The sequence below is a fragment of the Ooceraea biroi genome, chromosome 6 (assembly GCF_003672135.1).
Source record: "Ooceraea biroi isolate clonal line C1 chromosome 6, Obir_v5.4, whole genome shotgun sequence".
In the NCBI taxonomy this organism is placed as follows: Eukaryota; Metazoa; Arthropoda; class Insecta; order Hymenoptera; family Formicidae; genus Ooceraea; species Ooceraea biroi.
The window spans coordinates 13,157,706-13,170,901 of NC_039511.1; the positions used below are offsets into that span (position 1 = coordinate 13,157,706).

At 35.1% G+C, this 13,196-nt stretch overlaps 1 protein-coding gene across 2 annotated transcripts in view; it reads right to left on the minus strand.

The window, feature by feature from the left end:
• Positions 1-9: 9 nt before the first annotated feature.
• LOC105276622 (ecdysone-induced protein 78C) overlaps positions 10-13,196 on the minus strand; it is a 66,904-nt gene continuing 53,717 nt past the window's right edge. The window contains exons 6-8 of one of the 2 annotated variants that reach the window (XM_011334401.3): positions 12,826-13,125; positions 11,214-11,598; positions 10-10,872 (exon numbers count right to left, since the gene is read on the minus strand). In XM_011334401.3, coding sequence (XP_011332703.2) covers positions 11,218-11,598; positions 12,826-13,125 — 681 coding nt within the window. In that variant the 3' untranslated portion in view covers positions 10-10,872; positions 11,214-11,217. Of the gene's footprint in view, positions 10,873-10,959; positions 11,138-11,213; positions 11,599-12,825; positions 13,126-13,196 lie in introns of those variants that run through there. The other variant, XM_011334409.3, reaches the window with a different exon arrangement.

Here is a 13,196-nt window from a genome sequence, read left to right on the forward strand (position 1 = left end):
TGGCGCATATTTTAAGTCTTCCAACCCCATATTTATTTTGGCAATGCCTTTTATGTGAAAAAGTACACCTTTTTTTCTTGAGAGAGAGAAAGAAAGAGAGATGATACACGTTTCAGATGAGTAAGAGATAAGGTGAGAGAGGGTGAGGAGAAAGGAAGGGTAAACTGGAGGACAGGGGATATGTGCAAAAAGATCATGATATAATATAATATATTATTCAAATATGTATATATGGTAATATGGTAAACTTAATGGTAGAAAGAGATATGGATTCTTAATCCTTACCTAAACGTGTCGTAAACTCATATATATATATATATATATATTTAACAATGAAATATATTTTAACGCATTATACCATTATAATTATAAAAGAAGCGCAGTACGTGTACTCAGTTTGTGTGTACGTGTATGTTCGTTAACTTTTCGTTCGTGTGTATATTTTGTATATATTAATTTATACTTTCTAGATTTATCAAGATTTCCCGAATCTCTCTTCCTGATCTCTGCTGGGAAAAGAGACGCATTTGCATGCCTATATTTTACACAGACACACCCAGATATCGATTTCGGAGAGTTTGAGTCATAAAATTTTTAACAGCTAATCGTTAACGGCTTCGATGCATAAATATAGTAGCGAGACAGCATAACATTCATTACCAACATACGTAACGATTGTAAAAGGGTAATATTAGAAGAAACCTGTACGCTCTCAGATTGATCTGATAATCGACAAGAATTATTTTCATTAGTGCTCGCCTTCGAGGACTACATTCTCTCCATCGAATATTTTTTTATAGTTCAGCATAGTGAGATTTTCTGTAAATTACGATGACAAGATATAACGCTCAAACTACACTTTAATTTCACAAGGAGATATCGGATCGGCACGCGTCGATCGGAAAAAAAGATCGGCTGTAACAATAAATAATTTCCTTTTTTTTCGTATATTTTTGCGAATCACATATCGCAGATTGTTTGCAGACTAGGACGAATTTCACAATAATAACGCTGGTAAACGCAATCTCTCTTTGCGTGCGACAGTTTTACTGTTTTCTACATATTTTTGTGCGTCGCATTCAAAAATATTATCAGGACCTTTCTATCACTTTTACATTTTGTATGATAGAGAGAGAAAGAATTGTAGTCTTTCAAAACACTTAGCAGTGAAAGAAAGAGAAATACGCTTGAAGAAGGCATACAATCGCTTTTTCTTTTATTGCCGTGCTACACTATCCTCTCAGAGGCAAAATTTGCATTAGTTTATACACTTCCGTAGGAATCTTGGAACCTTACGGACGATCAAACGTTAATACAGCCTTAAAAGATATATATCTACTTCGATATGTGCGATCACATGAGTAGAACCGCCGCAGGTGTGTATTGTATTGCGATCGAAAGAGAAACTTATTTCCGCACCGTCTTAAAATATATATTTACAAGAAAACTGGAAATTATGCGTATCACCTTACGCGTAATCTCCATTTTAAGAGAAATATGGTTTTAAGACGAAGTTGGAAGTAGGCTCTTCAGTTTCGTGGATCGTCGTTGCTTCCCTCTCGTTCTCCACGAGTATTTAATACGCATTAGTGATTAGTCTTGTAATTGGCACAAGTTATCTCGAGTATCTGTAAGTAATCGGACGATTTTAACGAGGAGACCTAATTTTCTCTTGCGACTTTTATCGTAGACGATTTCGGTAATAGGGTAAAAGATGTGTATGGCGATAAAAACGACATGAGGGATCCTACGTAAACGATTCCGTACGTTTCGTCTAACACCTTGCTGAAAATCGACGAGTATGTTACCTTCGCTACATTTATATTATAACGTTGAATAATAACGAGACGCGAGATTAATTATATGAGCAATCCTAACGAGAAGGAAAGAAAATACGATAAATCGATAAACTTTGAATCTATAATATAATATGAGAGAGTATAATATATAAATCAACGAATTTTTCGGTCTAATCGTTCTTACAGCCCTCGCTCTAGAATCCACATCTTGTGTGTGCAATGAAAGTTACGCCGCAAGCATATAATTATTTTTGAAATGTTGCTTTAAGTAGCATATATTGATTGACTGGTGACACGCTGAGATAACGTACGATAACTTTTTAATAGAAATGACGAAACCTAATTATATGTTGTAATTATAAGTTGCAATTTTGTTAGCGAAAATGTACAGAGCGATTCAAGTATACGTCATTGAATTCCGAAAATATTCTCTTCTTCCAAAATAAATGATTGATTCGTTATTATCGAAGAAAGAGCAGATATTTTCATTTCCTAATTTTTTTAAATTTATAATAGGAAGATATGCATTATATTATATTACATCTCTCTTTTTTTTTTGTTTTCTGGATACATTTCAATATATTATAAATCCATATGACACGCCGTCGAACATATAGCTTAAATGTGCAAATAAGTTAAGCGATACTTTTAGTGAACGCGCAGATATTCAATATCGTTTACGTTTCATAAGGTTTATTTTTTATTCCTGCACTGCTGAACTGCTGCAATAAGAGTGAGAAAAAATATACTTGTCTCACTTTAACGTATTGCACCAGTTCAGCAGTGCGGGAATAAAAAACAGACCTATGATTTTATACTCGTTTGTTTTCTCTCCTTCCTTTTTCTTCTATTTATCTTGAAATTCGTACATCCGCCCTGTACGAAAATATCCATTTATAGACTGCGAAGCGTAAAGTAAAAAGCGTTAAAAGCATACAAAAGGTAATCGCGGGTTTTGTTGCTCCCGTAGTCTACGACATTATAAAATGTACTGCTAGTGTGCATGATATTTTCTACTTTTTAACGTTTCAGCTGCACGCGCGTGAAGCCGTGCGTGATAGATTAGAGAGAGATATATATTTTTGTATTACTGCGGAATAATACTATTTCATTTCTGTTGAAATCTCAAAATTGGATAATAAAAGTTCATGTAATCGCTACAAATCTTCTATTTATATATTTTGCATTCTTTGAAACTTTAATTAGTTGTTAATTAAACTATTAAATTACCTTACTTCGTGTACCACGGCAAAAGCTAACAGGATAATCTACTTTATATTTTTTTGTAACATCGTAGGCGTAAGTTGAATCGCTCTGTATTTTGTAATAAATTCTAAATAAAAATCTGTTTGTTCCGCTGGAATGTCGCTGTGTGACGCTACCGCGTTTTGTGATTGTCGACCAGACAAAAATCGAACATTGTTACTTTATGCTTCGCGAAATGGACGAAATGGAGACGATATATGTGTATCATGCCTTCAGATACACTAGTAGAAGAATATGTTATGTGATATGCGTGTATGTGTGCGTATGAATGCATGCTTCATGGGATACAGGATATCCCAAAACTGAGGCCTGCTTCCATCCGATTGCGATTTGGCTGATACCGAATTTTGCTAAAAGTAAAAGAATTAAAATATCAATCAGCCAAACATTTCAACCAAACATTTAATTAACGGCAAATTAAACTCCAATCGTGTAATAAAAATTAATTCTGTTGATTATAAGTTGGAATATATCAGAAACTTGATCTGACTATCAATTATATCATTTTTAATAGTGATAAGAAAGTTGAAAATGATAATGTTACGTTCGCCTAGAAATGATCAACTCGCAAACTGAAGAAAAATGTTGCAGTCGGTGGAAAATGCATAATTTCTGCGATATCCTGTACGAATATACTCGAGTGGCTCTTGAAGTACCAACCATTTCGAGATTAACAAATAAATACAGATGTACATACGCGTCGGGCTATGTGTATGAGTGTGTATCCACGCCGACGCGCTATAAAACTAGTCCCGCACTTGTAACTCGTGTTTAGCGTTCGAAACACAGTTACCTGAATTCTTGATTTAATGTAATATCCTATTATGCAATTTTCATTGTGAGCCTAGTAAAAACCAGCATCCGATAACATCGTTAAACATTAAATGCGAGATACAAGCGCGGATCTGTGAATATAACTCTAACGAATCGATATTGTCTTATAAAACAACTAAATGAAAACATTTGTACTTTAGCAGTATAGAGCAGTCATTTTTTGTCGTAGTTATTTATCCTTAATATCATTATCTTCGTTTATATTATATTTTATACATATATATGTAATATGTATATATATATATATATATATATACTTTTTTAAAGAGTAATTCTCGCCTCCCCCTTGGCACGCCGACATCGTCCACCGTTACCATTATCCTTGTCGTCGCCGTTGTTGTGTTTGTTAATAATTTATATGTGTAAATAGTATCCCGACCGTCACACTCACACGCATCTTCTCTCAACTGTGGATATTAATCTTCGAAAAATGTTTCAACATCAAGGCGAAATAAAAAAATTTTTTATATATAAAGATTTATATAAATATTTTAAAAAAGTGTTAATTCTTCAAGCACATGCTAGTTAAATCAATGAACGCATCGTTTGAAAATAATTTAAAAATCGTAACTTTATGATTTAATTTAATCATAGAAATTTTATCATAGAAAATTTTATTGTAGAAAGAACAATTTAATGTTTTCGCTAAATTTGCAGTTGTGAGAAAGTGCGTGATGATTGAGGCACTCTATACATGTACGTACATACAGTGGTAAGCATGTAAATAGGAAGAGGTATTTATTATGCAATTGAGTCCCATTATTTTTCAGATGTGTATAGATATAATATTCAATTCCATAATATATTTTATTTTTAATAGGATATTTTAATAAGATTGAAATTAAATGATATACGCCGATACGTATTTCCTTTTAACTTCAATAAAAATATAAATATATAAATACTTTTGAAAATATTTTTATTAAAAAATATAAAATATTTTAAATTAAGAAAAATATAGTTTACTACTTATACGCTGACCACTGTTTATGTAACTACAGCACTTGATAAAAAGAAGCACAAGTTAAAAAGTTAGTAACAATACATTAAGCGTGCAGATTAAACACTCAATCTTTTTAAGCTAGTTTTGCGAAATACATTAAAAAATTCGCAAACACAAACATCTCATGTATGCAAATATCGAATAAAATTTTTTCGCGATGTAAATAAAGTTTTTTATTTTTATACTATGCTTGTACTTCTCTTCTCAAGCAGATGCATACGGAACAGACGCAAATTCACGCAAATGTTCAACATAGTAAAATTTCTTAATTAATTTAAAAGCAATCTTTTCTCGACACAAATATCGCAGCACTAATAATTTTTTATGTAATTGATTTTTATGTGAGTAATAAATATTATATAGCTTTTCGTGAATTATTTATATACATTTGGCAGAAAATTATCTTACGTTGATGAAAGAATTTTATTGCGCGAATTTGTAACCATCTCCGTATATTTATGTATGTATGTACGTATTGCTGCTTGTAGTGTGTGTTGAAGAGAATGCATAATGCGCGTCACAGCGTATATAGAAGTTGATAAAAAAAAAGAACAGAAGAGCGATTGTTACATAATCTTAGCAAATGTGCGGGCGGAATACATAGAAATATCTCGAGAATTGTCTGGACCGTCTTGTCTTCCTAGCGTTTGCCTTTCCTCGAATACGCTTGACTTAAGTAGCGCTGCTGACAATAACGTCGACATAGATTATAATCAGTAATAAGTACAATCAATGTAATAATAATAATATCTAGATCTCAGTAATAATAATGATAATCGTAATAATAGATACAATAATGATGGTAAACATATCGATGATAATGACAGTAGCAGTGGGTGGAGCAGCGATAATCGGATTTTATATAATCGCAATAATATCATATAATCATAACGATATTAATTATGCCAACGATTGTTATAAGTATATGTACAGATATTTTATAGCACCATGACCGAAATCTCGAATCTCAAAATCTAAACGAGACGAAGCAAAAGAAAAAAATCAGGATCAGGAACGATGGAAGAAGGGAGAGAACGGGGCGAACGGGGTTAAATGGATTAAAGGGTGAAGGAATCAAGGGAAACAAATAGATGTTGCATTTCGGTCGAAATACGACAGAGAAAAGAGAGAATTGGAGGGCGAAGAGGAGGGAGAAGGACGAAACCGTCCCTTTTAATTCATCTAACACGTTCGGAGAAATAGAGAAAATGAGAAAGCTCTTTGATACAAAATTCTCGACGATAAGAAAAGAACCGATAAGAATCAGATGTTGGTGCGCAAATATTTATGTCGATTTATATATATATTTATATATATAATTGTGCTCTATAATGCTTGTGCCGAACGTTTCGATCCGCTTTAAATCCACCTTAACAATCAATTGCATTTACATTGACGTGAACATTTACGCGATAACATCTACGATCATGTTCTTATCGGTCCATCTCTTATTGTCAAGCTCGCAAGGGCGCCAACTCGATTATCGTGTTTTTTTTTATTATCATACCGGCCAATCGTCGTCTTTACGCTATGAAAAATCGAAAGACGATAGATCGCCGAAATCAGGGCGAACGGATCTGAACGGGCACGCAGTTCTGAAAAGTGGAGCACATCGTCGGTTCGTGCGCGAACAATTGTCAAGAATGCAGAGGAACACTATCGGCGCGGCGCAAGGATAATAAAGAACGATTGACCGGTGTCGTCGCTAAGAGATAGAGATAGAGAGATAGAGATAGATAGAGAGAGAGAGAGAGAGAGAGAGAGAGAGAATTATTTTTATCATAATAATACACAATATTACTATATTATTACTATAATGTATTTGGCCGTTTAATTATATATTCCAGCAACGCTTGCAAGAACACCTCTTCACCTCACGATTGCCACCTCGGCGAATAATTCGTAGGACTAGAAATTTTGAAAAATGCGATCGCGACGTAACGGGAGAAAAATGCGATCGCGACGTAACGGGAGAAAAATGTCGATTGGAGGAAGAGAAAATGGCAATGAGTTTACTTATTTATTTATAGTTTTTACTTTTAATATTTGTACCCGTCTCGATAAAAACAAAAAAATAATTTTTGTTAAGAGTGCTCTTTCATTGCAAATTTTAACACGTCAAATAATATGATGGCGGTATCGATTCTCGCCACCGGATTTCATCCAGGCATTTTTCTCTGAAACTCTGACAGCCGGATCGACATTTTACTCGTTTCGCATAGTCTCGCGACGATTGAATTAGAAGTGGCAACAATGATATAACGATCAATAAACGCCACGTCACGTACGCTTGATTTACATTAGATCACATGAAACCCTCTTCCGCCAATTTACACGAGAATTAGAATTAAAAAAGCGAGAGAACACTACCACGTGATCGTGATCGTTACATTGTAATCGCCGATATGTCCTACATTGCGATTCGCTCGATATTAACGCGTTAATCAACAGCTACTCCTTTTTACGATATAGTTTCTCAATAATGTTTCTTTTTGCAATATACATATATATATATATTTCTCCTATATATTTTTTTGTATATATATTTATATTAAACGGTGATATCTTCTTTGTCCAATATATTAATTAAGTATGATATGTTTATTCACAACTTGATGTGAGCGCTTAGAGAGAAAGAAAGAGAGAGAGAGAGAGAAGAGCGAGAAAGAAACAGAATGATAAAGATTGGAAATCTTTTCTTCTTTCCTCTAATATAGCAAAGATAGCTTTCGATTCCTTTTTCGATTTAAGTGATATAGCGATAATAAACCGGGTTATGTCACATTTTACTTTAAGTACCCCCGGTGCATGGATAAAACAGTGATATCTATATTAATAAATTTCTTTTTTCTCTCTTATCCCGTGTTTCACAGATGAGTATTTCGATGCACTCGCCCATACATACAGACACATGCTGCACACATACATGCACATACAATTATTCATTGCATATGCGTATTCATATACAACGAATAACGTTAATATTCAAATACTTTGGAATTTTTATTTTGTCCTATTCGAAGTTTGTCTATGACAAAAAAGAAAATATTTTAGCATATTGACTTTAGTTATCAAATTAATTAGAAGTGCTCCCTGTGTTAAACTTCAGAAGATCAGTTTCATTTATTTAATCCAATTGCGAAAATGAAATGCAAAACATTGTATCGCAATAATTTTTCATAAAAAAATGGAAAATTATCACGACAAATAGTTACTTTAAAGTAAAGTTGTCCTAATATATAAATAAAAACACTAGAAATTAGTTGACAAAATGTTGGACAGGTCTGAGAAGAAAACCGCACCCGCCAGCGATTTGCAGTTTAAATAAAGTGAATATAATACATATTAAGCATAAGCTTAAAAAACCATACGTATGAACAAAAAGCCGACAAAATGAAAAGGCGAAATTTTGCTAAAAAATAATATATAATTGTATATCTTTAATATTTATCATAGACAAAATTATAAGACAGTAATGTTAATATATTGCAAAGTGAATATTAAAATTACTCACTGCTACTCACTCTATAGATCCGTACATCCGCGCGCACGCATGTTCACACATGCAATTATATATCGTATGCATTATATGCTAGTCATTGTCAGAGAGTTATTAGTGTTTAAAGTTTGAAGAGTCAGTCGCGCTCGCTTCGGAATCGTTCCGCGTGGAATCGCGATTCAGGTAGAAACTTTTGGACATTGCGTATGCAATCAGTGTGTTATACAGTGTGATGATGTGTGTGTTCATTTTACTCGCAGATTTTGATACACACACACACACGTGTATAAGAACCAGTACGTACTGTTTATGTTTGCCGTTTTTTCAGAGTGCAATTTACAGATCATGAACACAATTTGCCGTGACTGCGAGGAAATTTGTAAATTTTCTGCGTTGTAATAACGTGTGCGACTGATTGAGGAACTTTAATTCGAACCGCCGATTGTTCTCCCGCGTTGTCGCTCGGAACAATTTCCAGAAGCGCGACGCGACGATATATAATATGTATAATATATATATATATATATCTATATCGAGATATAATTCGCTATTCTACTTGTCGAGTAATAAAAATAGAGATTGCATAGATTGAGATTCGTAGCGGATGCACCTATGAGATACGTCCTGTAAAGATTTTTCCTTTCGAGTTTATAGTGTGAAATTTTTTTATGCCTCCTCTCGTCTGTACGATTTTAGTTGTCACGTGTAAGCACACCGTTACTTACGCGTACATGTACGCGTGCCACGTGTGTCTTATTACAGTCATGCGGTCGTACAATAGTCATTTATCATCATCTTAGTATCGTGACAAATGAGAGATCGAAACTGGTGGAATTTCGGTGGATTCCATTTTCGATTATCGTTTTTAATAATATTTCTTTAAACTTAGCAATAGCATCGATCAGAATTTGAAAAGAATATATAGAATATAGAAAATCGTTACTTCGAGAGCAATGCTATAAAAAAACTACAAATAAAGAAAAAATTACAAAAAAGTTAAGAAATTTTAAATAGACACACAATATTTTTTCGACATTTTCTAGCTGTTATATTGTTATACATAAACTTTTTATTTTTAACAAAATAACGTTAGTAATTCATATTATTGAGTCTGACAAATCTACAGCTCACATATGCAGTTTTATAAAAAATTTTTTATACTTTATAATATTCAATTGTGTAACAAAATATTTAGTTCTGCATGACAATAAAATGTAATAAGTAACAGAACAATTCTGAAATATGTAAGGCATATAAAAGAAAAAAATATGACAATTGATGTTGAGCCAGAGAATAAACTCGTAGCGTGTTTAATTTATATATCACATATTAAACTACAGTTTTGCGATATCGAAACCGGAATACCGTAATTACACCAGCCCCGATTCCCACGGGAGACACGAACGTGAAATACGCTTAATACGCAGGGGGAACGCTTTGCTATCTTAATTTCTGATATGTCCGTTGATTATAGTTGGTGTTTCTGATGCTATCTGGCCGATTTCCGTCCGAATAAGAAGTCGCTCGGATGAGTATTCTGTGTATATGCACGCTGTGCTTCTATTCTTAAACCTTAGAAGTATTCGGAGAAAAGGAAAGGACAAAATTTTGAGCATGAACGGACATCTATGATTCAATTATGCTTTTGTGCCTGTCCGTCGACGCTCGTTACGGCGCACGCGAAAACATTGCCATCCGTTCTCTGACACGGTGGCAAAGTAGCGCATAAGATCCCTCTCACAATGATTGAGTATTTTAGGTATATGCTCGGTCGGAAACGTGCGTATGGATGTATATCGTACGTGTGATATTGCCTGGCGAATAGTACAAAGCCATTTCCGTTGAATTTGAGCAAATTACGCCTGTGTATCTCCCTCCGAGCACCCGCGAAGCTTCTATGGAGCTCACATTTCCGTTGAACTTCCGTCGTACTGCTTGCGTGATCTTTGAAGATGATCTTCCTCTCTTAAGATACTCCAATTACTATTCGAGCGATCGAGATATCTTAGGATGAATCAACCACAGAATTTTCTATAAAAGACCGGAAATTCACAATAGTGACCGCGTTACTTGATCTTGTTGTCGGTGTTTGCATCTTCTTTTCCTCAATTTTTTAACTTGGCTCGTTTCCAATCCTTTGGTCTTTCTTCTTGTAGAAGACGCTTTATTTTCTTTGCGCGACCCGGATATCTCGTGACAAATTAGCGGAGATTGTCGGTAATCGACAGCTATCGAAAATTATGTCTTAGTTCTTCTTTTTTAGTATTCTTTGCGAGAGACAGATTCTCTCAGAGACATCCTTCAGTTTTCATTCCAATCGATTCGATCCTCGTTCTACTAGAAATCTGATTTCCTTGCTTATGAGTTAAAACAAAATTTCTAAATATTCAAAGCGGCTTTGATAAACGCTGGGTGATTCGGTTTCTTGCCGGCATCACGGCATCATTGGTCTCGTACTACTCTTCTAGAGGCTGTTAAGCAAATAACATTCACTGTATTTAGCAATTCAAAATTCTGAAACTGGAAAGATTTAAACAAACTAAAACTAATATTAATTACTGATTCTAGATTTCTTGATGCAGCAGTGCTTTAAACTGCATGCATTATTGTATTGGATTATAAAAATTTGTTGATTTCACAATAATGTTATCTTATTGTAATATAAAAATTAATAGACGAATGCCGTATTCTTGATTGTTTATATCTTCATAGTATCACTCATGCTCTATATTATTCCTAAGAAAATATTTCAACGTCATTTATAACCGAAAAGGATCGTCATAATTTATTATTATTTCTCATCAAAGATTACCTTTTCATTGTAAATCCTCTTCGCATTTGGGAATGTCGAATATCTCGGCGAACAACGGTGGTAACTTGAGCTTCGTCCAGTTTCTGCGGAACCAGTCGAGCAGACTGGCGTGCCTGGTGCCAAGCGCTCTCAATTCCGGTATCCTCTGTGAGACACTAGCGATCGTGGAGACTGTGCTGCCAGCACCTTCGCCAGAAGGTCGTGCTGCCTGCACCCTCAACGCTTCCAGCACACGATCCTGCAACCTTTGCACAGCCTTGACATCATTCAAGCCCGGTCGTTCGCTCAGTAGCACCGCCGCCGAGAAGAGGCCGAGCTCGGTGTCCGTCAGTTGGTGAGCATTTAGTGACGATGTGACTTGCATCAACGCGGACACGAAGTCGGGCTGCCGATTACGAGTGAACAAAGTTACAACAATTGTATAGTATGCAAAGTATGTGCACATTTTATATACAGGTTGAGGCACCTAAAACAGGCCACCTGAATATCTCGGCTAATATTGGTGATAGAAAAAAATGTGTCAGACCAAACTTGCATGGTTTCGAGGGACACATAATTTGCTCTAAATAATTTTTTATTAGGTGAACGCGTAGAGGTCATATGAAGGTCAACTTCGTTTTTTTAAATGGTACGATATGTTTTTTTACGTACCATCTAGTAGAGCGTTTGAAGATGCGCACATTGATCTACGGGTCAAAATCATTCAAGGTCACTGAAGGCTAAAATTTCTAACGGCTAGAACTTTTTCATTTCTGAGTTTACGGTATTTTCAATAGCAGAGAACTCTAGGCAATATAAAAAATATAGATATCAACAACTCAGAACTGCTCGGAAAAGAAAAAATTTCTAAGGACTAGAACTTTTTCATTTCTGCATTTACGGTATTTTCAATAGCAGAGAACTCTAGGAAATATAAAAAATAATGATATCATCAGCTCAGAACTCCTCTGAGAAGAAAAAAATTTTAAACTCGAGAACTTTTTCATTTCTGAGTTTACGGTATTGTCAATAGCAGAGAACTCTAGGCAATATAAGAAATAATGATATGAACAACTCAGAACTTCTCGGAAAAGAAAAAATTTCTAACGGCTAGAACTTTTTCATTTCTGAGTTTACAGTATTTTTAATAGCAAAGAACTCTAGGCAATATAAAGTAAATTATTTTCCCTTGCAGTTGGCCTTCAGTGACCTTGAATGATTTTGACCCGTAGATCAATGTGCGCATCTTCAAACGCTCTACTAGATGGTACGTAAAAAAACATATCATACCATTTAAAAAAACGAAGTTGACCTTCATATGACCTCTACGCGTCCACCTAATAAAAAACTATTTAGAGCAAATTATGTGTCCCTCGAAACCATGCAAGTTTGGTCTGACACATTTTTTTCTATTACCAATAACAGCCGAGATATTCAGGTGGCCTGTTTTAGGTGTCTCACCCTGTATAATATCATCTACGAATTTTATTGGAAATTTATTAGATAATATATCGTCTGTAGTAATTACTTATAATTAATTAATTCAGTAACTTTTATCCGTGTTTGATAAATTAATACCACGCAATTCATAATCGCACTTCCTTGTATTCCCAACTCATATATCAAATCTTACCTCATACATCAGTTCCAGCTGCTGTCGGGTGAAGTAAGTGCCATCTTCGAACGTCATCGAGTTGTCGGTGGTCATCTTGGAGATGTGACAGAGCCATACCTCAAAGAAGCCAACTTTGATCAGGATTAGCTGATCGTCCTGCGAGAGCTCGCAGAATCCCGGCATTCGTTTCGCGAACTCTACCACCCTCTGCACCGACGGCGTCACCCTCGTGGCAAACTGCTGCCACAGCCAGATCCTCTGGGACTCAACTGTCTCCGCGGTCGAGGACGCCGCTTCCGGATCCTCGGGACTGGCGGGCTGCGAAGAATTACTCGCCTAATCAGCGACATTATAAAACAAACTTGCGAACGTGCTGCCACTTTCAGCGA